A 20972-nucleotide genomic window follows, 5' to 3' on the forward strand; every position below is an offset into this window, starting at 1 on the left:
TTCCGGGAATTGAACCCGGATTCCTGCATTGTAGCCTCTTACCTTACCAACCGAGCTACCCAGCCGCTCATAACATTATAATATCGCAGTCGTTCCTCTAATTCTCCATTTCTTGAATGTATTGTCTAGCTGTCTGACTTTGAATCCAGCAGAGTATGAAGGCCATATAAGTAATTTGTGGTTGCTACCTATTTTGTATTTGTTGACCACCTCCCACCAGGCTTCTGTTCTGTGTTCACTACACGTATTTTCTCCTCCAGTCTTGCTTGTGGAGGACAGGATCCACAGTCAAGCTCATTTGTTTCCATTTACAATAATCCTCTGTTGAAGACCATAAATTATGCTTCTTAGCTGGGCTGCCAGATAATATTCTTGGAGACTTGGTAGATATAATCTTTGATATAAGACCCAGCAAGACATCCTTCCAGAATAAAACAAAACAAGAATCAGACAAATCTTCTGCCAAAACACTTTAACTTGAGGACAACAGCAGGAAAGATGGATGACTGTTTCAGGGGAACAGCAACAAAACTACAGAGTTTCAGTTTGATCTAAATCTACAGACGCTCATCAAAGTCCGCCACCCGCCACCTGCTGGTCAGAACACGTCAGAACATGTTCTCCTCCCGGACGCTGGGGGGCGCTAACACGTTTCCCTTCAGTTAGTCTCACAGAGAAAACGTCACTTCCGCTCTAGAAGGCTTTTCAAATTACAACCAGAATGTGAAAGTTGAAACTTCTTCAGTTGAAAGGTAAATATTTGATCAAATTGTTTCATTTTTAATGAAATTAAGGCGTAACGTGTTTATATCTGTTAAAAAGTCACAATTCAGACCGAGGTGCACGTTTCCGGAGAGTTTGTGTTTATTCCGTTAGCAGAAGTTGGTCATCATGAAGCAGAGCCTCTATGATCATCATCATCATCATCATCATCAGCTGCTATTGATTAGCCTCATTCATGTCTAACTTTAACAAAGTCAAACTAAAACACAGATTTTATGCAGCAAAGCATCACTGATCTAAATGTAAAGCTAACATCTTCTCATGTATTTATTCTGTTCTCTGACTACAAATTATAGAGAAACATCCACAATTTCATCAGAGTCTATTTTTGCTGATTATTAAAAAACTATAATAAAAATGTTATACTTAGTTATCATAGTTTTGAACAGGAAGATCGTGATGCTTTCGTTTTTATAAATATGTTTTCATTCATGACTAGATTTCATTTTCACAAAAATAAATTTGGTGATAAAAAACATGAATTCTTTTCACTGAAACTGGAACTGCAGCAATAATTAACGGCTGCCAACAGCCACTGAAGAGATTCAGGACTGAACTTCCGCTGCTGCTTTCAGCCTCTTCCTCTTCATTTATTCTGCTTGTTTTTTTCTGCTGAAAGATGGCGTCGCTTCCTGGAATCCGGGCTTTCCTCAGAACCCGTCCATCACTGAGCGGCCAGAGAGCCTTGGGTTCCGTTCGGGTTCTGCTGACGGCAACCGGTCCTCCCAGAGGGTTCTGCAGTGACGCCTCGAAGCTTCCAGTGAACCCGGAGAACCAATCTCTGCTGCAGAACCTCAGCCGGATGGGCGTGGACGTCAACATGGCGCGGCGGCGCCAGCCGGGGGTGCTCCGCAGAGAATGCACCAACGAAAAGGGCCTCTCTCGCTTCCTGCAAGGGAAAGGCGCCAGCCTCAGGGTCATCGCCGGCATCGTCTCCCGCTATCCCCGCGCCATCACGCGCTCCGTGGAGCACCTGGAGCAGCGCTGGAAGCTGTGGAGGAACGTCTTCCAGACGGACGCCCAGATCGTCAGCATCCTGGATCGCTCGCCGGAGTCTTTCTTCCGCTCCAGCGACAACGGGAACCTGGAGAAGAACATCGCTTTTCTGACGTCGCTGGGGCTGAACGGCAAAGACCTCCACCGGATGCTGAGCACCGCCCCGCGCACCTTCTCCAACAGCGTGGAGCTCAACAAGCAGATGGTGGAGTTCCTGGAGGACGTCTGCGCAGAGCTGGGTGGGAGCAATCCAGAGCAGTTTGCAAAGACGGTCATTTCTAGAAACCTCTACATTCTCATCAGAAGCACCAGAAGAGTGCGAGCAAACATCGACAACCTGAGAGCGTCGCTGCATCTGAGCGATTCGGAGCTGCTGGCTCTGCTCCAAGGCCACGGCGCAGACATCCTGGACCTCTCCAGCGAGTACCTGAAGAAGAACTTCAGGAGTCTTCGGCAGAAGATGACCTCCCTCGGCTGCAAGGAGGAGGACCTGAAGAAGCTGATCATCAGCTATCCAATGGTTCTCTACATCGGCCCAGAAACCTTAAACACAAAGCTGGACTGCCTTCTGAAAGGAGGAATAACGGTGAGCCAGATCCTGAAGAAGCCCAAAGTGTTGGACTACAGCACCCAGAACATCATGGAGCGGCTGCAGGAGCTGCAGAGGGTCGGCTACGACTTCCACAAAAACGGCATCAACATTCTAGACACCAGTCGGAAGCGGTTTGTGGCAAAGATGGAGAAACTGGCCTCAGAGGAGGGAACGCAGCAGCTGTAGCTCTGTGGAGAACATCTGGATGCTTCTGTCCGCGTTCTGGTTCCTTTAGGTTCTCCTTGTTCATTTTAACATGTTCAGCTGATCACTTCAGTCCAAACCTGATATTACACAACACATTTTAATGCCCCTTTTCTTTATTCTTTAAAAAAATTTATGCTCATTATTTAAATGCTAAAAAAACAGTCTGACAGATTCCATTCAAAATGATCAAAAATGTATTTTTAACTTTACATTTTGAAGAACTGCTCATGGATTGTTGGGATGCAACGTTTCAAATAAATGGCTGTTTAAAAAACGCATCCATGTAATGATTCCAGTTTTTGATGGTTTGTTTATTTATGGCTTTGGATTAACGTTCCGCCCGTGCGGAACCAATGTCGTCTGGTTTCCGGACGGACTGTTTAGAGCGGCGGCACGCCGGTCACTTCCTGCACGTTGTGCTGTTCGCGCGTGAAGTTGCGGCGCATTAATCAGCATTTTCTGCGTTTTGAGGCAAGTTCTTCTTCGTTTTCAGTCAGTTTAATGTTTGAGTTGAACAGCTTTACGTTTGTCCGTCTGCACGTCACTTCTGTGACGTCATAGTTCCTTTTGCAGCTGTGTGAACGTCACCAAACTTGTTTGCCGCTTAAACAACAATCAACATGTCTGCTGTTTCAAACTGCAGCGCTTCTTTGAAAGGAAAATCAAAGAGTTTGGTTGGAAAAGAGAAATTGGAGATAAAAACGTGATTCTAGCAGACATGAGTGAATATAATATTTGTCTGTTTCAGAAGAAGGAACCAGCAGTGATGGAAGCCGTGGAGCCGGAAACCGGGGAGAGACAGACGGATGCAGCTTCCAAAGGCCAAGCCGCCATCAAACCCGAGTCAGTGAGGAACCCCATGTAGTCCCACGGCCCGTTGATGGAGGGGCGTTAACGGGCCGACGTGTGACTCTGACCTTCATGTCTGCAGGTTCCTCACCACCAAAGAGAAGTTTCATGAGTTTCTGGACGCAGAGCTGCAGGAGGTGGAGTCCAGTGAAAAAGACCAAACTGATGAGATCCAAGAACCCCAACACAAGAAACCCAAACACGACCTTCAGGAGAAGAGCAGAGCAGAAGGTCAACGGCTCCGGGGTCAGAACAAGTCCAGGCCTCACGTAAAGCCCACCACGTACGAGGAGAAGCGGCTGTGCCTGGCAGTCCTGCAGGTATCGAACTTTACCTTCAGGAGCTTCCTTTCAGGGACTGAGAATCTGACCAGTGGTTTTTCTGATCGGTGATCTTTCTGATCGGTGATTTTCCTGATCTGTGATCTTTCTGATCGGTGATTTTCCTGATCAGGGATTTTTCTGATCTGTGATCTTTCTGATCGGTGATTTTTCTGATCGGTGATTTTTCTGATCGGTGATTTTTCTGATCGGTGATTTTTCTGATCGGTGATTTTTCTGATCGGTGATTTTTCTGATCGGTGATTTTTCTGATCTGTGATCTTTCTGATCGGTGATTTTTCTGATCGGTGATTTTTCTGATCGGTGATTTTTCTGATCGGTGATGTTTCTGATCGGTGATTTTTCTGATCGGTGATCTTTCTGATCGGTGATCTTTCTGATCGGTGATCTTTCTGATCGGTGATCTTTCTGATCACTGATCCTTCTGATCGGTGATCTTTCTGATCTGTGATGTTTCTGACCCGATGTTTCCCTGCAGAACAGAGACTGCGCCTTTGGACAGAAGTGCTACTTCCTCCATGACGTTGGCGAGTACATGAGGACCAAAGCGGCCGACATCGGGGACAGCTGCTACCTCTACGACACATTTGGAAAGTGTGGATACGGTCTGAGCTGCCGCTTCGCTAAAGCGCACACCACGGCCGACTTCCAGACCATGGAGGACGGCGAGCTGATGAAGACCAAGGAAGGCCGGACCACGGTGAAGAACGCCTTAAGCAAAGAGCTCCAGAACCGTCTGAGGAAGAGGAAGGTCGTCTTCACAAAGTCTGAGGAATATTTAAAAAGTCTGTCAAAAAGCAAAGACAAAACGGACGGCGGTGGGAAAGGTGAGCAGAGAGAGAGACGAGTAAACGCTCTACGTATGTGACCACGCCTCTGATGACGGGGAAGCCCCGCCTCTGGTGGCCATCAGGGGCGAATCAGTTACACATTGGAGTGTTTTTTATCTGGGGTCTCCTCATCCCTTCAGAAATCTCCCTGCAGCCTTTCTGCCTGCAGGAAGTGATGCGTTCCCCCCTCAGTCTGTGGCTGTCATTTACTACTCGCTATAGAGCGCCTTCGCCATTTTTAGTGCTGTCTGAATCTGCAATGCTCTAGAAATTTCCCAGAAGCCTCTGGGAAAACCAGCGAATTTGGACCACAATGCATTGCCTTTGATCCATTTTAGCAAAAAAAAAGTATTTTTCACATAAAGCATCAACGTTTTCATCACAGAACACAGTGGATTCATGAATAGTCGTTGTAGAAGACTTTTTGGCTTGTTGGAGCCAGCAGGTACTTCCTGTCTGGAGCACAGGGGGCGGAGCCTCTCAGTCAGTCCTCATGTACAGCCAGTGGCTGACCTGCATGGTTGCTGCTTCCAGGTCAAAGGTTGACATCAGTACGGCCTCATTCTGAGCCGGTTTCCCTCAGAAGAGCGTCAGGTCGTCCGCTGCTCCATCATGGCCGTCTGTAGCAGTGATGCAGGCCTTGAGCGATGTGGTCACATGACCTCTCCTTCCTTCCTGTGTTGATGGTTTTCAAATGTTGGGACAGAAGTGAACTTTATCTCAATTTTGACCCGATCCAAACAGATGTTTGTTCTACTAAAGAACCTGGAGATGCAGTGGAGGAACGTCCCACACCTGAGGAGTCACAGGTTTGAACCCCGACTCAGTGTGGCGTCTCTCTTCTCCTCAGATCCGTCCGGCTTCTAAACCCAAAACCTTCTGCCGTTTCAGGCCCAGCGGATGTCCGGTCCAGATGAACGGCCGCTGGTGAAGACGGTCGGCCCGCTAACAGATGCTGATGTCATCAAGCTCCGCCCCTGTGAGAAGAAGAAGGTACTGAGCTCAAACACTTTGTTCAGCGGTGACGGACAGACAGATGTTTAGGTTAGACGCGCTGTTATTGGGCGGAGCATCCGTGGACTCAGATTCAAAGGGAATGACGTCTGAGTCCCCGCGGCCCTTTTCTGGTGTTCCACATGTGGCGCCGTCACATCCAGCTGTGTTTCCTTCTGTTTAAGGTGGACTTCAGAGATAAGCTGTACCTGGCTCCTCTGACTACAGTAAGTGTGCCGGTCTTTAGGGCAGGGGGGCGGGGCGGGCAGATGTTGAACGCTCTCCGTTCCTCAGTGCGGGAACCTGCCCTTCCGCCGCGTGTGCAAGCGCTTCGGCGCCGACATCACCTGCGGGGAGATGGCGGTGTGCACCAACCTCCTGCAGGGGCAGCAGTCCGAGTGGGCGCTCCTGAAGAGGCACGAGAGCGAGGACCTGTTCGGGGTGCAGGTGAGTCCGGCCGGGCCCGCCGCGGTTCTGTGCGGGTTCTGACTGACGGGAACGCCGTCCGCAGGTGGAGGGCTGCTTCCCCGACACCATGACCAAGTGTGCAGAGCTCATCAATCAGAACACGGAGGTGGACTTTGTGGACATCAACTCGGGATGCCCCATCGACCTCATCTACAAGAAGGTAGAGGGTCCAGAACCGCCGTGACCCGGAAGAAGACAGACGTCTGACCGGCTCTGCTCTGTCCCACATCAGGGCGGGGGGTGTGGCCTAATGGCGAGAACCAGAAAGCTGGAACAGATCATCAAAGGAATGCACCATGTGAGTAGACGACATGTGAAACCCGGAACCGTTCCTAAAGAACACGACCCTGAAGGGAAACCCGGATCCTGTCCTTCTGAAGGTTCTGGACGTTCCTCTAACGGTCAAGATCCGCACGGGCGTCCAGGAGAAGTCCAACGTGGCCCACAAACTCATCCCAGAGATGAAGGGCTGGGGGGTCTCCCTGATCACGGTAGGTGGACTTTAGTCCTCCTAAAGCCTTTGGAGGAAGGGAAACGTTTGTTTTGCCGCCAAACGGATGAGCTGGATCCATGTTGAATCAGTTCAGTCCTTGTTTTCTGCTGCTTCCATCTAAAAGCTTTAGAGTAAAGACCAGCCGTCTGTCTGTGAACGTCCTCACATTCAAACCAACCGAAGCGGTTTCCCGCCTTTAGAGCTGCCTTAAAGTCCAGATCTAACCCGGGCTGCTCCTCCTCTTTCCTGCAGCTGCACGGCAGATCCAGGGAGCAGCGGTACACTAAGCTGGCAGACTGGGACTACATCGGCGCCTGTGCCGAGCTGGCGCGGCCCGTTCCTCTGTTCGGTACGTCCAGAACCTCAGCAGAACGGCTGCTGGTGCTGAGGCGGCTTCAGGCTGATGTGAGGTGTCTGTGGGCTCAGGTAACGGAGACATTCTGTCCTACGAGGACGCGGTGAGGGCCAAGCAGACGGGGGTTTCTGGCATCATGATTGCAAGGTGGGCATGGAAACCCGGAGGGAGCGCCGGCGGTTCCTGTCAGTGACACGCTGCAGCACCAACACGCCACGCTCTGTTTGCAGAGGAGCCCTCATCAAGCCCTGGATCTTCACGGAGATCAAGGAGAGCAGACACTGGGACATCTCGTCCAGCGAGCGGCTGGACGTCCTCAGAGACTTCACCAACTTTGGCCTGGAGCACTGGGGCTCCGACACTCGCGGCGTGGAGAAGACGCGCTCCTTCCTGCTGGAGTGGCTGTCCTTCATGTGCAGGTGAGCGGCTGCACCTGTCAGTGTTGGACTTCTGTGGATGTGAACGCGCTGCCTCCTGGTCCAGATACGTCCCTGTGGGGCTGCTGGAGCGAGTTCCTCAGAAGATCAACGAGAGGCCGCCGTACTACATGGGCAGGAACTACCTGGAGACCCTGATGGCCAGTCAGAACGTGGGGGACTGGGTGAAGATAAGGTCCTCCCCCTCAGCAGGTGAAGAACGCCACGGAGAGGCGAGGGCGACGCTAAACGTCTGCTTCTGTCTTCCAGTGAGATGCTGCTGGGGCCCGTACCCAACAACTTCAACTTCCTGCCCAAACACAAAGCCAACGCCTACAAGTGATGGCGTCACCTCAGGCTGACGGGAGCCTGAAGGAGCAGAGATTTGGGTTCATGTGTGCGGCGGCAAGGAATTAAAGTCTTTCCACAAACAGACATTTGCTTGTCTTTGTTTGAAGGGTTTCATGGCGGGACGGCCCGTTTGATATCTAATATACTAGAACATACAGTTCTGTGTCCTGATATTACAAGGAGAGTTTTATGTTCACAAAAATACATTTTTGAAGTCCAAACTACGTTTAAATACTTTTTCATAAAGAGCTCTGTTTATACTTTCAATCACTCAATTATTTCAAAAGAACAGCTTGAAATGACTTGGATTTGTTGAGAAATATCAACTTAATAAGAAGCCCTAATAAATAATTAGATGGTTTATATTTATTTGGTTGTGTGTGTTTTACGTTTATTCTTTTACTATTATGTTTTATGGAAGGTAACTCGATCATTAATAAAGATTTATGGGAAATAAAAAAAATTTCTGGCATGAAGACTGAAATCTTCATGAGGCTTCTGCTCCTCCCTAAAGCTTCATGAGGCTTCTGCTCCTCCCTAAAGCTTCATGAGGCTTCTGCTCCTCCCTAAAGCTTCATGAGGCTTCTGCTCCTCCCTAAAGCTTCATGAGGCTTCTGCTCCTCCCTAAAGCTTCATGAGGCTTCTGCTCCTCCCTAAAGCTTCATGAGGCTTCTGCTCCTCCCTAAAGCTTCATGAGGCTTCTGCTCCTCCCTAAAGCTTCATGAGGCTTCTGCTCCTCCCTAAAGCTTCATGAGGCTTCTGCTCCTCCCTAAAGCTTTGTGAGGCTTCTGCTCCTCCCTAAAGCTTCATGAGGCTTCTGCTCCTCCCTAAAGCTTCATGAGGCTTCTGCTCCTCCCTAAAGCTTCATGAGGCTTCTGCTCCTCCCTAAAGCTTCATGAGGCTTCTGCTCCTCCCTAAAGCTTCATGAGGCTTCTGCTCCTCCCTTAAGCTTCATGAGGCTTCTGCTCCTCCCTAAAGCTTCATGAGGCTTCTGCTCCTCCCTAAAGTTTCATGAGGCTTCTGCTCCTCCCTAAAGCTTCATGAGGCTTCTGCTCCTCCCTAAAGCTTCATGAGGCTTCTGCTCCTCCCTAAAGCTTTGTGAGGCTTCTGCTCCTCCCTAAAGCTTTGTGAGGCTTCTGCTCCTCCCTAAAGCTTTGTGAGGCTTCTGCTCCTCCCTAAAGCTTTGTGAGGCTTCTGCTCCTCCCTAAAGCTTCATGAGGCTTCTGCTCCTCCCTAAAGCTTTGTGAGGCTTCTGCTCCTCCCTAAAGCTTCATGAGGCTTCTGCTCCTCCCTAAAGCTTTGTGAGGCTTCTGCTCCTCCCTAAAGCTTTATGAGGCTTCTGCTCCTCCCTAAAGTTTCATGAGGCTTCTGCTCCTCCCTAAAGCTTCATGAGGCTTCTGCTCCTCCCTAAAGCTTCATGAGGCTTCTGCTCCTCCCTAAAGCTTCATGAGGCTTCTGCTCCTCCCTAAAGCTTCATGAGGCTTCTGCTCCTCCCTAAAGCTTCATGAGGCTTCTGCTCCTCCCTAAAGCTTCATGAGGCTTCTGCTCCTCCCTAAAGCTTCATGAGGCTTCTGCTCCTCCCTAAAGCTTCATGAGGCTTCTGCTCCTCCCTAAAGCTTCATGAGGCTTCTGCTCCTCCCTAAAGCTTCATGAGGCTTTTGCTCCTCCCTAAAGCTTCATGAGGCTTCTGCTCCTCCCTAAAGTTTCATGAGGCTTCTGCTCCTCCCTAAAGCTTCATGAGGCTTCTGCTCCTCCCTAAAGCTTCATGAGGCTTCTGCTCCTCCCTAAAGCTTCATGAGGCTTCTGCTCCTCCCTAAAGCTTCGTGAGGCTTCTGCTCCTCCCTAAAGCTTCGTGAGGCTTCTGCTCCTCCCTAAAGCTTCATGAGGCTTCTGCTCCTCCCTAAAGCTTCATGAGGCTTTTGCTCCTCCCTAAAGCTTCATGAGGCTTCTGCTCCTCCCTAAAGTTTCATGAGGCTTCTGCTCCTCCCTAAAGCTTCATGAGGCTTCTGCTCCTCCCTAAAGCTTCGTGAGGCTTCTGCTCCTCCCTAAAGCTTCGTGAGGCTTCTGCTCCTCCCTAAAGCTTCGTGAGGCTTCTGCTCCTCCCTAAAGCTTCGTGAGGCTTCTGCTCCTCCCTAAAGCTTCGTGAGGCTTCTGCTCCTCCCTAAAGCTTCGTGAGGCTTCTGCTCCTCCCTAAAGCTTCGTGAGGCTTCTGCTCCTCCCTAAAGCTTCATGAGGCTTCTGCTCCTCCCTAAAGCTTCACGAGGTTTTTGCTCCTCCCTAAAGCTTCATGAGGTTTCTGCTCCTCCCTAAAGTTTCATGAGGCTTCTGCTCCTCCCTAAAGCTTCATGAGGCTTTTGCTCCTCCCTAAAGCTTCATGAGGCTTCTGCTCCTCCCTAAAGTTTCATGAGGCTTCTGCTCCTCCCTAAAGCTTCATGAGGCTTCTGCTCCTCCCTAAAGCTTCATGAGGCTTCTGCTCCTCCCTAAAGCTTCGTGAGGCTTCTGCTCCTCCCTAAAGCTTCGTGAGGCTTCTGCTCCTCCCTAAAGCTTCGTGAGGCTTCTGCTCCTCCCTAAAGCTTCGTGAGGCTTCTGCTCCTCCCTAAAGCTTCGTGAGGCTTCTGCTCCTCCCTAAAGCTTCGTGAGGCTTCTGCTCCTCCCTAAAGCTTCATGAGGCTTCTGCTCCTCCCTAACACTTCACGAGGTTTCTGCTCCTCCCTAAAGCTTCATGAGGTTTCTGCTCCTCCCTAAAGTTTCATGAGGCTTCTGCTCCTCCCTAAAGCTTCATGAGGCTTCTGCTCCTCCCTAAAGTTTCATGAGGCTTCTGCTCCTCCCTAAAGTTTCATGAGGCTTCTGCTCCTCCCTAAAGCTTCATGAGGTTTCTGCTCCTCCCTAAAGCTTCATGAGGCTTCTGTTCCTCCCTAAAGTTTCATGAGGCTTCTGCTCCTCCCTAAAGCTTCATGAGGCTTCTGCTCCTCCCTAAAGCTTCATGAGGCTTCTGCTCCTCCCTAAAGCTTCATGAGGCTTCTGCTCCTCCCTAAAGCTTCATGAGGCTTCTGCTCCTCCCTAAAGCTTCATGAGGCTTCTGCTCCTCCCTAAAGTTTCATGAGGCTTCTGCTCCTCCCTAAAGTTTCATGAGGCTTCTGCTCCTCCCTAAAGCTTCATGAGGCTTCTGCTCCTCCCTAAAGCTTCATGAGGCTTCTGCTCCTCCCTAAAGCTTCATGAGGCTTCTGCTCCCATCCCTAAATCTTCATGAGGCTTCTGCTCCCATCCCTAAATCTTCATGAGGCTTCTGCTCCTCCCTAAAGCTTCATGAGGCTTCTGCTCCTCCCTAAAGCTTCACGAGGCTTCTGCTCCCATCCCTAAATCTTCATGAGGCTTCTGCTCCTCCCTAAAGTTTCATGAGGCTTCTGCTCCTCCCTAAAGCTTCATGAGGCTTCTGCTCCTCCCTAAAGCTTCATGAGGCTTCTGCTCCTCCCTAAAGCTTCATGAGGCTCCTGCTCCTCCCTAAAGCTTCATGAGGCTCCTGCTCCTCCCTAAAGCTTCATGAGGCTTCTGCTCCTCCCTAAAGCTTCATGAGGCTTCTGCTCCTCCCTAAAGCTTCGTGAGGCTTCTGCTCCTCCCTAAAGCTTCGTGAGGCTTCTGCTCCTCCCTAAAGCTTTGTGAGGCTTCTGCTCCTCCCTAAAGCTTTGTGAGGCTTCTGCTCCTCCCTAAAGCTTCATGAGGCTTCTGCTCCTCCCTAAAGCTTCATGAGGCTTCTGCTCCTCCCTAAAGCTTCATGAGGCTTCTGCTCCTCCCTAAAGCTTCATGAGGCTTCTGCTCCTCCCTAAAGCTTCATGAGGCTTCTGCTCCTCCCTAAAGCTTCATGAGGCTTCTGCTCCTCCCTAAAGCTTCATGAGGCTTCTGCTCCTCCCTAAAGCTTCATGAGGCTTCTGCTCCTCCCTAAAGTTTCATGAGGCTTCTGCTCCTCCCTAAAGCTTCATGAGGCTTCTGCTCCTCCCTAAAGCTTCATGAGGCTTCTGCTCCTCCCTAAAGTTTCATGAGGCTTCTGCTCCTCCCTAAAGTTTCATGAGGCTTCTGCTCCTCCCTAAAGCTTCATGAGGTTTCTGCTCCTCCCTAAAGCTTCATGAGGCTTCTGTTCCTCCCTAAAGTTTCATGAGGCTTCTGCTCCTCCCTAAAGCTTCATGAGGCTTCTGCTCCTCCCTAAAGCTTCATGAGGCTTCTGCTCCTCCCTAAAGCTTCATGAGGCTTCTGCTCCTCCCTAAAGCTTCATGAGGCTTCTGCTCCTCCCTAAAGCTTCATGAGGCTTCTGCTCCTCCCTAAAGCTTCATGAGGCTTCTGCTCCTCCCTAAAGCTTCATGAGGCTTCTGCTCCTCCCTAAAGTTTCATGAGGCTTCTGCTCCTCCCTAAAGCTTCATGAGGCTTCTGCTCCTCCCTAAAGCTTCATGAGGCTTCTGCTCCTCCCTAAAGTTTCATGAGGCTTCTGCTCCTCCCTAAAGTTTCATGAGGCTTCTGCTCCTCCCTAAAGCTTCATGAGGTTTCTGCTCCTCCCTAAAGCTTCATGAGGCTTCTGTTCCTCCCTAAAGTTTCATGAGGCTTCTGCTCCTCCCTAAAGCTTCATGAGGCTTCTGCTCCTCCCTAAAGCTTCATGAGGCTTCTGCTCCTCCCTAAAGCTTCATGAGGCTTCTGCTCCTCCCTAAAGCTTCATGAGGCTTCTGCTCCTCCCTAAAGCTTCATGAGGCTTCTGCTCCTCCCTAAAGTTTCATGAGGCTTCTGCTCCTCCCTAAAGTTTCATGAGGCTTCTGCTCCTCCCTAAAGGCCTGTTCACACCGGGACGAATTTCGCCGGCGATTTTCGCCGACGTTTAACGCCTCGTGACTAAACAAAGGGCACCAACGAGAGTGTGCACACCGACGCGAAAAAACGCCACGCGTTAAAGCGTCAAAAAAAAAAAACGCCTCGGGTTCGTTTTTTTTTTTCGACGCGTCGCGTCGAAATCTACTCGACCAATGAAAATGGCGCTTTTGCTCACGTGTCTGGAGCTTCTGAAGTTACAGTAAAACACAACTTGGGGGCGCTCAAACACAAAACTGCCTTGCTGAGCACACATACCAGCGAAGAAGATAGACGCCAAGTAGCGTCTACACAGCCGCGAAGCAATAATGACGGACATTCTAAAATATCCCCGAACCAAGCACCAGTTGGAGCTACTGGTGCTTGAAATATTCATGTTTTCTTTGTTTGATTCTGACAAGCGCGTAAATACTTGCTCTCTTCTTCTGAGTGAAAAGCGACTTTAAGAAGCGTAAAGTTGCACAGCGCCACCTTGTGTACAGGAGTATTTCTGTTTTACATTAAGCGCCATCTAATGTCAGGGAATGAAATTGCATGTTCACTCCACTCATCGTCAGCGAAAATCGCCTGGGTGTGAACACAAAAAACGTGGCGAAAAACGCTGGCGAATAACGCCTGGCGAATATTCGTCCCGGTGTGTACGGGCCTTAAAGCTTCATGAGGCTTCTGCTCCTCCCTAAAGTTTCATGAGGCTTCTGCTCCTCCCTAAAGCTTCATGAGGCTTCTGCTCCTCCCTAAAGCTTCATGAGGCTTCTGCTCCTCCCTAAAGCTTCATGAGGCTTCTGCTCCCATCCCTAAATCTTCATGAGGCTTCTGCTCCCATCCCTAAATCTTCATGAGGCTTCTGCTCCTCCCTAAAGCTTCATGAGGCTTCTGCTCCTCCCTAAAGCTTCACGAGGCTTCTGCTCCCATCCCTAAATCTTCATGAGGCTTCTGCTCCTCCCTAAAGTTTCATGAGGCTTCTGCTCCTCCCTAAAGCTTCATGAGGCTTCTGCTCCTCCCTAAAGCTTCATGAGGCTTCTGCTCCTCCCTAAAGCTTCATGAGGCTCCTGCTCCTCCCTAAAGCTTCATGAGGCTCCTGCTCCTCCCTAAAGCTTCATGAGGCTTCTGCTCCTCCCTAAAGCTTCATGAGGCTTCTGCTCCTCCCTAAAGCTTCATGAGGCTTCTGCTCCTCCCTAAAGCTTCATGAGGCTTCTGCTCCTCCCTAAAGCTTCATGAGGCTTCTGCTCCTCCCTAAAGCTTCATGAGGCTTCTGCTCCTCCCTAAAGCTTCATGAGGCTTCTGCTCCTCCCTAAAGCTTCATGAGGCTTCTGCTCCTCCCTAAAGTTTCATGAGGCTTCTGCTCCTCCCTAAAGCTTCATGAGGCTTCTGCTCCTCCCTAAAGCTTCATGAGGCTTCTGCTCCTCCCTAAAGCTTCATGAGGCTTCTGCTCCCATCCCTTCTTTCATCTTTATGCTTCAGAACAATCACAGGTAGACATTAGGAAGAACACAGGTGTGTTTTATGACAGAAAACTCATCCATTTTATCAACGATCAGACCAGAAGATGCTCCAAAGGACTTTTTTCTCCTGAAACCATATATGAAGCTTCAATGGATCCATTTTGGGAGAGGGAGGTTTTCTACAGGTGTGTTGGTGCCATTAAGGGCCTCCAGGTGTCCAATTAAGGTCCACCAATCAGCATGGAGGAAGCCCCGCCCACGAGCCGGCCGTCCAGGGAAGAGCCGCAGCTTCCGGCCGTCCGGAGGCCGATGGCGGGGCGGGGAGCGCGGCTGCGGGCGCTCGTGAGCGGGACGCTGCTCCTGCTTCTTCCGGTTCGGGGGTTCGAGCAGCCTAACGGAGGATGGAACGAACCATTCAACCTGACCGCAGGTGAACCCGCAAACCCGCGATTTAGCTTCAAAAAAGCACCAAAGGGAAAACTGAACTGAAAATCAACGACATTTAAAATGTAGAATTGGTTTAAATACTTTAACGACGGAAAAAGCCCGGGAGAATAAATGGGATCTCCCGTGAGTCTGCGCAGCTGAAGGAGGGACTTGATTGGTGGAAGAGCCGCTCCTGAAAATCCGGTTTTTGTGGCATTTTTCTGATGATGAAAACAAAATGAAGCTTTGACATTTGTGAGTATTTCTTTATTTAAATGGTTGTGAATCAGGATCAGGTGAGGGAAGCTGTAGATGTGACGTCAGACCTACAGCAGCAGCACTGAGCTTCCTGCTCTGCTCCATTCTGATCATCCACCTGCAGACACATCCATGAACGTCTTGGTTTTCCAGTCTGGATCCAGTCCGGATGGATAGCTCACCAGTGTGTAAACAGAGGGGTAATGGGAAGTGGGGTCGGGCTCACACCACTCAGAGGTGAATTTCTACTGAATTCCTGTCACTCTGCAGAAAATATTTCCTGGAAAAGGACAGGTTTTTGGTTAAAAACAGCCTCATCGTCTTGAAAAGACCACTGGGATGGCTTTGGATCAGGACAGGATGGGAGCGGGACCTTAGAACCCCACAACGGAACTGGCAGCAGTCGGCGTTAAACGGTTTCCTCAGGTCCCATTCCGGACGTTTCCAGCGGCGCCCATAGAACGAGCAGCTGTTGATGGCGTCTTCACAGGTCAGAGTGGAGGTTGGAGCTCAACCGAAACCTTAGAAATGGCCTTTTTGTTCTGTTCTACCTGCTGCTAAGGGTTTGGAATGATTCCACCAAGGCTGCTGTTCACTATAGTAGAATAAGACTTTTACATTTAGAGTTTGACATCAAATGCGTTTGGTCAAGGATACACTAAGAAGATTGAACATAAACAGGAGAGTCTTGTCTTTTTTGCATTAAGAGACATTTTCCATGTATTTGATATTCTTTCTACACACAATGTAGTCATGTTGTGGTAATAAATACAGAGTTTGTTCAAACGTGACATTTTTGAACTGTTTATTGTGGGTCAGTTCCACATCCACAAGTGTTAACGGTCTGATCTACAGCTTTGTTTGAGTTCAAATCCTTTTACAGAACATTAGAAGACATGAACTCTGAGAGCTGCACCAACATTTCATGGAGTTCAGCAAAATGCTGGAAACCTGTTCATGCTTCTGGCTAATGTGCAGGTTAGACTGCAGGGTTCTGTCTCGCGTTTGGTTCTAATAAAGGTTCTTTAAGCAGAAACCAGTGAGGGTCAGGAATGGAGAGCATCAGATTTGAGGGGACTGGTTTTCCTGCAGGCCTTTCAGTTGCAGGGCGGTTCATCGCCTCCATTGTCCTCCAGCTGAAGACCATCATGATGATCAAAGCTCTGACACGAGCTTCTGCTGATGTTCTCCTCTGGGGATGTTCTGACCATCTCTCCTGTCTTGCAGCTGATGACTACATTGACTATGATGATTACATTGATGAGGGAGTGGAAGGCATGGCCGTCAGTGAAGGTGGACTCCAGGAAGCTGAAGGTATTTCTGTTGGGAGGAGTTTTTGAATCTGTCCCAACCTCTGACAGAATTCTTCTCCAGATTCAAATGTCGCCTTTGATGATTACAAAGACGGCATTTTCCATGGAGTTGAAGGCGCTGCCGTCACTGCAGCTTCTCCAGAAGATGTCCTTCTGGAAGCTGAAGGTAGAGGACGGATCTTCTTGAGCTGGTGTCACAGTCTGTCCTGTAAAACAAAGAACATGAGAAACACCGTCTTCCTCCAGGTGACGATGCCGACCACGACGACTATGAAGACGAGACTCTCGAAGACGCTAAAGAAATCTCTGAATCTTGGGATCCTTTTGGTGCCCGGAAGGGTGCGGTAGTGTCCGAGCGGCTCGACTCCAAAGGCAGTGAGTACGCCGTGTTGTTTGTGGCTGCCCATCCCAAGGACTGGACAGGCTGTACTACGTCGAGTTTGGATGGGCTGTACGTGACGTGTCCCAACGATGGATTCAGGATCACCTTCCCACCAGGCCTGCTGACCGAAGTTCAAGTAGTGGGTATGACCCTGGCGTCGTAGTCTTCTTGTTTTCTCATCGGTTTTCTCCGTTTTACAACAACTTTAGTTTGTTTTCAGGTACAACAAACATGTCTGCCCAGCAGGCTCCAGAGTACTGCAGGTATCGCATGGACCACGTCAACAACACCTTGACTCTACCCTTTACTGGGTGTCACGTTAAAGAGGAAGACGATGATGTATGTTATCGTAAAGTTGTCACCTCTGTTGGCTAAACGTTTGTGTGCCTGGAACTCACACCGGTCCACACATTTCAGGTTTACATCCTGCAGCTGTTTGTCAACACATCAAGTCAAGCTGAAGAGTTCCGTGTATTTTGTGTAGAAAGTTCAAAGTTTGTATCGGGGCAGCTTCCACGCGTGTCCGCCAGTGACCCAAACTGCAAAAAAAGGACCATGCCAGCCAAACCTCCGAAATGCTTTCCCCAAAGTACGGTGTCGGCGCCATCAGTGCCGTACAATCCAAGCCACGCCAAATCCAGAGGAAGCCTTCAGCGAAGCAGTGCCCCAGGAGCTGCCAAGCCCCCAAAGAGTCTCCACAGAACCGCTGCACCAGCGACACCACCCAGTCCGCTCAGTGAGTCCGAGCCGCATTCCCCGGTGCAGCTGAAGGTCCGGTCTCTGAATGTTCTTTACGGCCTCCAGACTGTGCCGTTGGCGTTAAAGAGAGGATACCGTGTGGTCCGTCTGGAGCGTCTGCCTCCATGTGTAGGAAGAGCGGCTGTTGCTCGGATGGTTCCTGCTACTACCCTCTGGACGGTAAGACGGCGGTAAACGCTTCCACGCTAGTGTCCAACGTACACCAATGCCAACATTCCTGTCCTTTTGGTCCCTTTAGAATGCACCGCAGACCGACACTTTGTGTTTGCCATTCGTCAGCACAGCGCCTCCGTTCCTGTGGAGCCCAGGAGCCTGTTTTTCCCCGGAGAACCGCTTTGTAAGCCGACCATCGTCAACCAAGAGGTCGCAGTTTTTAAGGTCAAGTTTACGGACTGTGGAGCTCATTCTTACGTAAGTTTGTGTTCAGAGGAAACCTTTGGTTCTTGATCTATGATGACATTTGGTCTGTTTAGCCTGCTCAGTGGAGGAGTGGTTAGCACGCTCACTGGACACTGGGAAGGTCTTGGTTTGAATCCCGGTGGGGTTTTATTCTAAGTGTAGTTTCCGTGTTCTCCTGGTTTCCCCCCACATTCTAAAAACATGCTTCACAGGTTCAGTAGTGTCTCTAAAATGTCCCACAGGTGAGTCTGTAGCCCTGGGACAGACTGGCTTACCTGTCCAGGATTGAAACCCCGCCTTCACTCAACAGTTGCCCGAATAGGCTCCAGCAACCCCGTGACCCCTAAAGGGATTCAGTGAGGATATGAAAATGTATAAGAAACATTTCATATGAACCCAGATTTAATGTCAAGTTTTTTTGTTTCCAAATCTTTTCTTTTTTTGTCTCTTCCTTAAAATCAGAAATCAACAGTAATTTGGGTAAAAATGTGTTTAGTTTCATGTGAAGAAATGAAACTAACATTTCATTTGTGTTTGATGTTAAGTTAGGACCTTAAAGAATGACTGGCCTTCATCTACAGCACATCTGTCCCTCTGTGTGTAAAGTTTGGACGTTTTAAACTCTCCTCTGAATGAATGTGTGTCTGAAGTGTTAAAACTGCTTTCTCAGCCCTTTCTTCACCACATGGTCACTTTTTACAAACGTCGGTCACTTCCTGCATCCGTCGCGGCGGATCCTTGTTCTAGGTGGATGTCAGCCTCTATTTTTGTCTCATCCAGGATCTCCACACTTCATCGTACCTCAGTGGATTTTTGTTTTAACAGGAACATGGTGACATGGAGATCCACCAACTTGAAGTGCACACTGTGGTGCAACCTCTGACCTTAAAGTACGGCAAAGTTACAAGAAGTGACCCGCTCAGGTCAGTGCAACGGAACTCAACTTTATTTATAAAGCACTTTAAGCAGAACAAGGTTCACCAAAGTGCTGAACAACACAAAACTGAATAAAAGCACATGACAATATAAAGCATAAAACACATAAAATAGGTCCGGATTCCAACTCAGTTAAAAGCCAAAGTGAAAAAATATGTTTTAAGAGCAGATTTAAAAATACTAAGTGAGTCTATCTGTCTGAGGTACAGGGGCAATTCCTTCCAGATTTGTGGTCTGAAGACCGAGAAGGCTCGGTCACCTCTCCGTTTTCTCCTGGTCTTCGAGACGACCAGCTGTGTCTGATTTGTTGACCTAAGGGAGCGGGGGGGAGTGTACACCTGAATCAGGTCAGACAGATATTTTGGAGCGAGTCCATGGAGACATTTAAAAAAAAATAGGAGAATTTTAAAATCAATGCGTAAGCGAACTGGGAGCCAATGAAGAGATGCTAAAATGGGAGTGATATGTTCTTGTTTCCATGTACCAGTTAGAAGACGGACAGCAGCATTTTGGACTAACTGCAAACGAGCAAGTCATTTCTGGGAAAGCCCAACATAGAGAGCATTACAGTAGTCCAAACGAGGTGAAATAAAAGCATGGATTAAAATCTCAAAGTCATAACGAGAAAGGAGAGGTTTAACCTTGGCCAAAGTTTGGTCAAAGTTCTAGAGAAAGAAAAATACAAATGTAGAGCTTAAAATGACCAACATGTGCAGTAAAGTCTAAAGTGATGTCTAGAATCCTCAAAGGAGAAGTTATCCTTTGTGGTTTTGGTCCCTGTGTTGTGGGGCCTGACTGGGTCCGGCTGAGTCCGGCTGAGTCCGGCTGGGTCCGGCTGGGTCCGGCTGAGTCCGGCTGAGTCCGGCTGGGTCCGGCTGGGTCCGGCTGGGTCCGCCCGAGTCCGGCTGGGTCCGGCCGAGTCCGGCTGGGTCCGCCCGAGTCCGGCTGGGTCCGCCCGAGTCCGGCTGCGTCCGGCCGAGTCCGGCTGGTAACTTTTCTGCTGGTTTTCCAGATTCTTGGTTGAGTGTCGCTTCAGCAAACCCAGCGCCGCTCAGCAGTCGGTGAGCAGACCCGGCTTCACGCTGTCTTCCTCACCTTCATCGGTCGTCTCAGGTGATCGTCATTCTGTCCAGCTAAGAATCGCTAAAGGTCAGATTCTCTTCAGGTCATCCATGTTTTTCAAGGATTAGACAGACTGAATGAATTGGACATTTTTCTCTAGATCACACCTATTCCAGCTATTTCTCCGCCTCCCATCAGCCTTTGCGTTTCCTCCTTGGCCATCCCGTGTATCTGGAGTTGAGGTTGCGGTCTCCTCCTCATCCGGACGCCGTCATTCTTGTGAACTACTGCCTGGCTCGTCCTCGCTCGGCCACAAACGGCATGGTTCTGGTCTATGAAAGGTAGGCGTGGCTTCCTCGCTCCGTCCCTCCGTCGGTTCTGACTCTGCGCCTGGGTTTGTGGTTCCAGATGCTCCAATCCCGACGATCCATCCGTGTCCGTCCTTAAAGTGAAGGACTTTCCTGACAGCTGCCATCAGAGACGCTTTGTGGTGGACGCGTTCCGGTCCATGTCTCTGAAGACAGACGTGTTCTTGAATGAAGAGGTGAGCCGATGCGTGTTCCTGACCGTGACGCAGAAAGCCACGTCTGCTGACGACTGCAGGACGCCGTCCCTCTGCAGATCTACTTCCTGTGCTCCACAGACGTCTGTGACCCCAACCAGCGGTCGTGTGAGGAGCGCTGCTTGGATGGACGCCTGGATCAGCAAACCCCAGAAACCTGGAGATGAAAATAAAGAGCAAACGTGTGAAAATGTTCTGAGACGTTGTTCTTGCTGGGGAACAGAACGGGACCTTCCAGGTTGCTTTAGGTTCTGTGACCTTTAGTCTCCTGTAAACATCAGAAAGTTTCAGGCGAGGAAGAAGACAAAAGACGGAACAAAAATGATTCTGAAGTCTGAAAGTTTCTAAACCGCATAAGTTCATCTTTATTAGTCATGATTATTCATCACTGGAAGTTCTTTCTGCTCTTGACGAGTAAACGAGAAGAACATCAGCTGGAACCAGACGGGTTCTGAAAGTGGAGGGTCATTCAGGGTCGAGTACAAGTACCGCTCTACTGTAATCGAGTACAATTTAAACAAGGAAAAGAATCCCAGTAAATCAGACGGCGTTTCCTTCTGTGGAGCTTTTCTTTCTTTTATATTTTTTCTTTTCTTTTCCTTCTGTGGAGCTTTTCTTTATTTTATATTTTTTCTTTTCTTTTCCTTCTGTGGAGCTTTTCTTTTAATATTTTCCTTCTCTCCTACCAAACTGCCCCGTCACCCACTAACTGCCCCGTCACCCACAAACTGCCCCGTCACCCACCAACTGCCCCGTCACCCACCAACTGCCCCGTCACCCACCAACTGCCCCGTCACCCACTAACTGCCCCGTCACCCACCAACTGCCCCGTCACCCACCAACTGCCCCGTCACCCACCAACTGCCCCGTCACCCACCAACTGCCCCGTCACCCACCAACTGCCCCGTCAC

The 20972-nt window shown here is 49.6% G+C and overlaps 3 protein-coding genes across 6 annotated transcripts; all 3 read left to right on the forward strand.

The window, feature by feature from the left end:
- The first annotated feature begins 636 nt into the window (after nucleotides 1–636).
- Nucleotides 637–7758, forward strand: dus3l (dihydrouridine synthase 3-like (S. cerevisiae)). Of its 3 annotated transcripts, none has more exons than XM_078955198.1 (16): nucleotides 637–752; nucleotides 3327–3421; nucleotides 3510–3747; nucleotides 4247–4595; nucleotides 5343–5407; nucleotides 5490–5591; nucleotides 5777–5818; nucleotides 5886–6038; nucleotides 6103–6219; nucleotides 6292–6357; nucleotides 6440–6550; nucleotides 6805–6901; nucleotides 6979–7054; nucleotides 7138–7326; nucleotides 7391–7519; nucleotides 7594–7758. In XM_078955198.1, the coding sequence occupies exons 2-16, from the start codon at nucleotides 3345–3347 to the stop codon at nucleotides 7664–7666; spliced, it is 1884 nt and encodes a 627-aa protein (XP_078811324.1). In that variant the 5' UTR covers nucleotides 637–752; nucleotides 3327–3344; the 3' UTR covers nucleotides 7667–7758. The 3 variants fall into 3 exon arrangements, with proteins under 3 accessions (XP_078811324.1, XP_011491245.1, XP_078811325.1); XM_011492943.3 differs by lacking the exon at nucleotides 637–752 and adding an exon at nucleotides 2910–3049; XM_078955199.1 differs by lacking the exon at nucleotides 637–752 and adding an exon at nucleotides 2946–3049 and having other exon boundaries at nucleotides 3330–3421.
- On the forward strand, nucleotides 1403–2557 carry mterf1 (mitochondrial transcription termination factor 1). Its single transcript, XM_078954534.1, has one exon. The coding sequence runs from the start codon at nucleotides 1403–1405 to the stop codon at nucleotides 2555–2557; it is 1155 nt and encodes a 384-aa protein (XP_078810660.1).
- Nucleotides 7759–14131: 6373 nt separating the features above from the next.
- Nucleotides 14132–20252, forward strand: LOC101157662 (uncharacterized). 2 transcript variants are annotated; one of them, XM_023959842.2, is made up of 13 exons: nucleotides 14132–14394; nucleotides 15876–15962; nucleotides 16023–16127; nucleotides 16208–16486; nucleotides 16564–16682; nucleotides 16761–17079; nucleotides 17148–17261; nucleotides 17341–17513; nucleotides 18327–18424; nucleotides 19450–19586; nucleotides 19660–19840; nucleotides 19908–20043; nucleotides 20121–20252. In XM_023959842.2, exons 1-13 carry the CDS (start codon nucleotides 14205–14207, stop codon nucleotides 20226–20228), a joined length of 2046 nt encoding a protein of 681 aa, XP_023815610.1. In that variant the 5' UTR covers nucleotides 14132–14204; the 3' UTR covers nucleotides 20229–20252. The 2 variants fall into 2 exon arrangements, with proteins under 2 accessions (XP_023815610.1, XP_078811323.1); XM_078955197.1 differs by having other exon boundaries at nucleotides 14269–14394; nucleotides 16010–16127.
- The last annotated feature ends 720 nt before the right edge of the window (nucleotides 20253–20972 follow it).

Source organism: Oryzias latipes, chromosome 11, assembly GCF_053564925.1.
Source record: "Oryzias latipes strain Hd-rR chromosome 11, Olatipes_Hd-rR_3.1".
NCBI lineage: Eukaryota > Metazoa > Chordata > Actinopteri > Beloniformes > Adrianichthyidae > Oryzias > Oryzias latipes.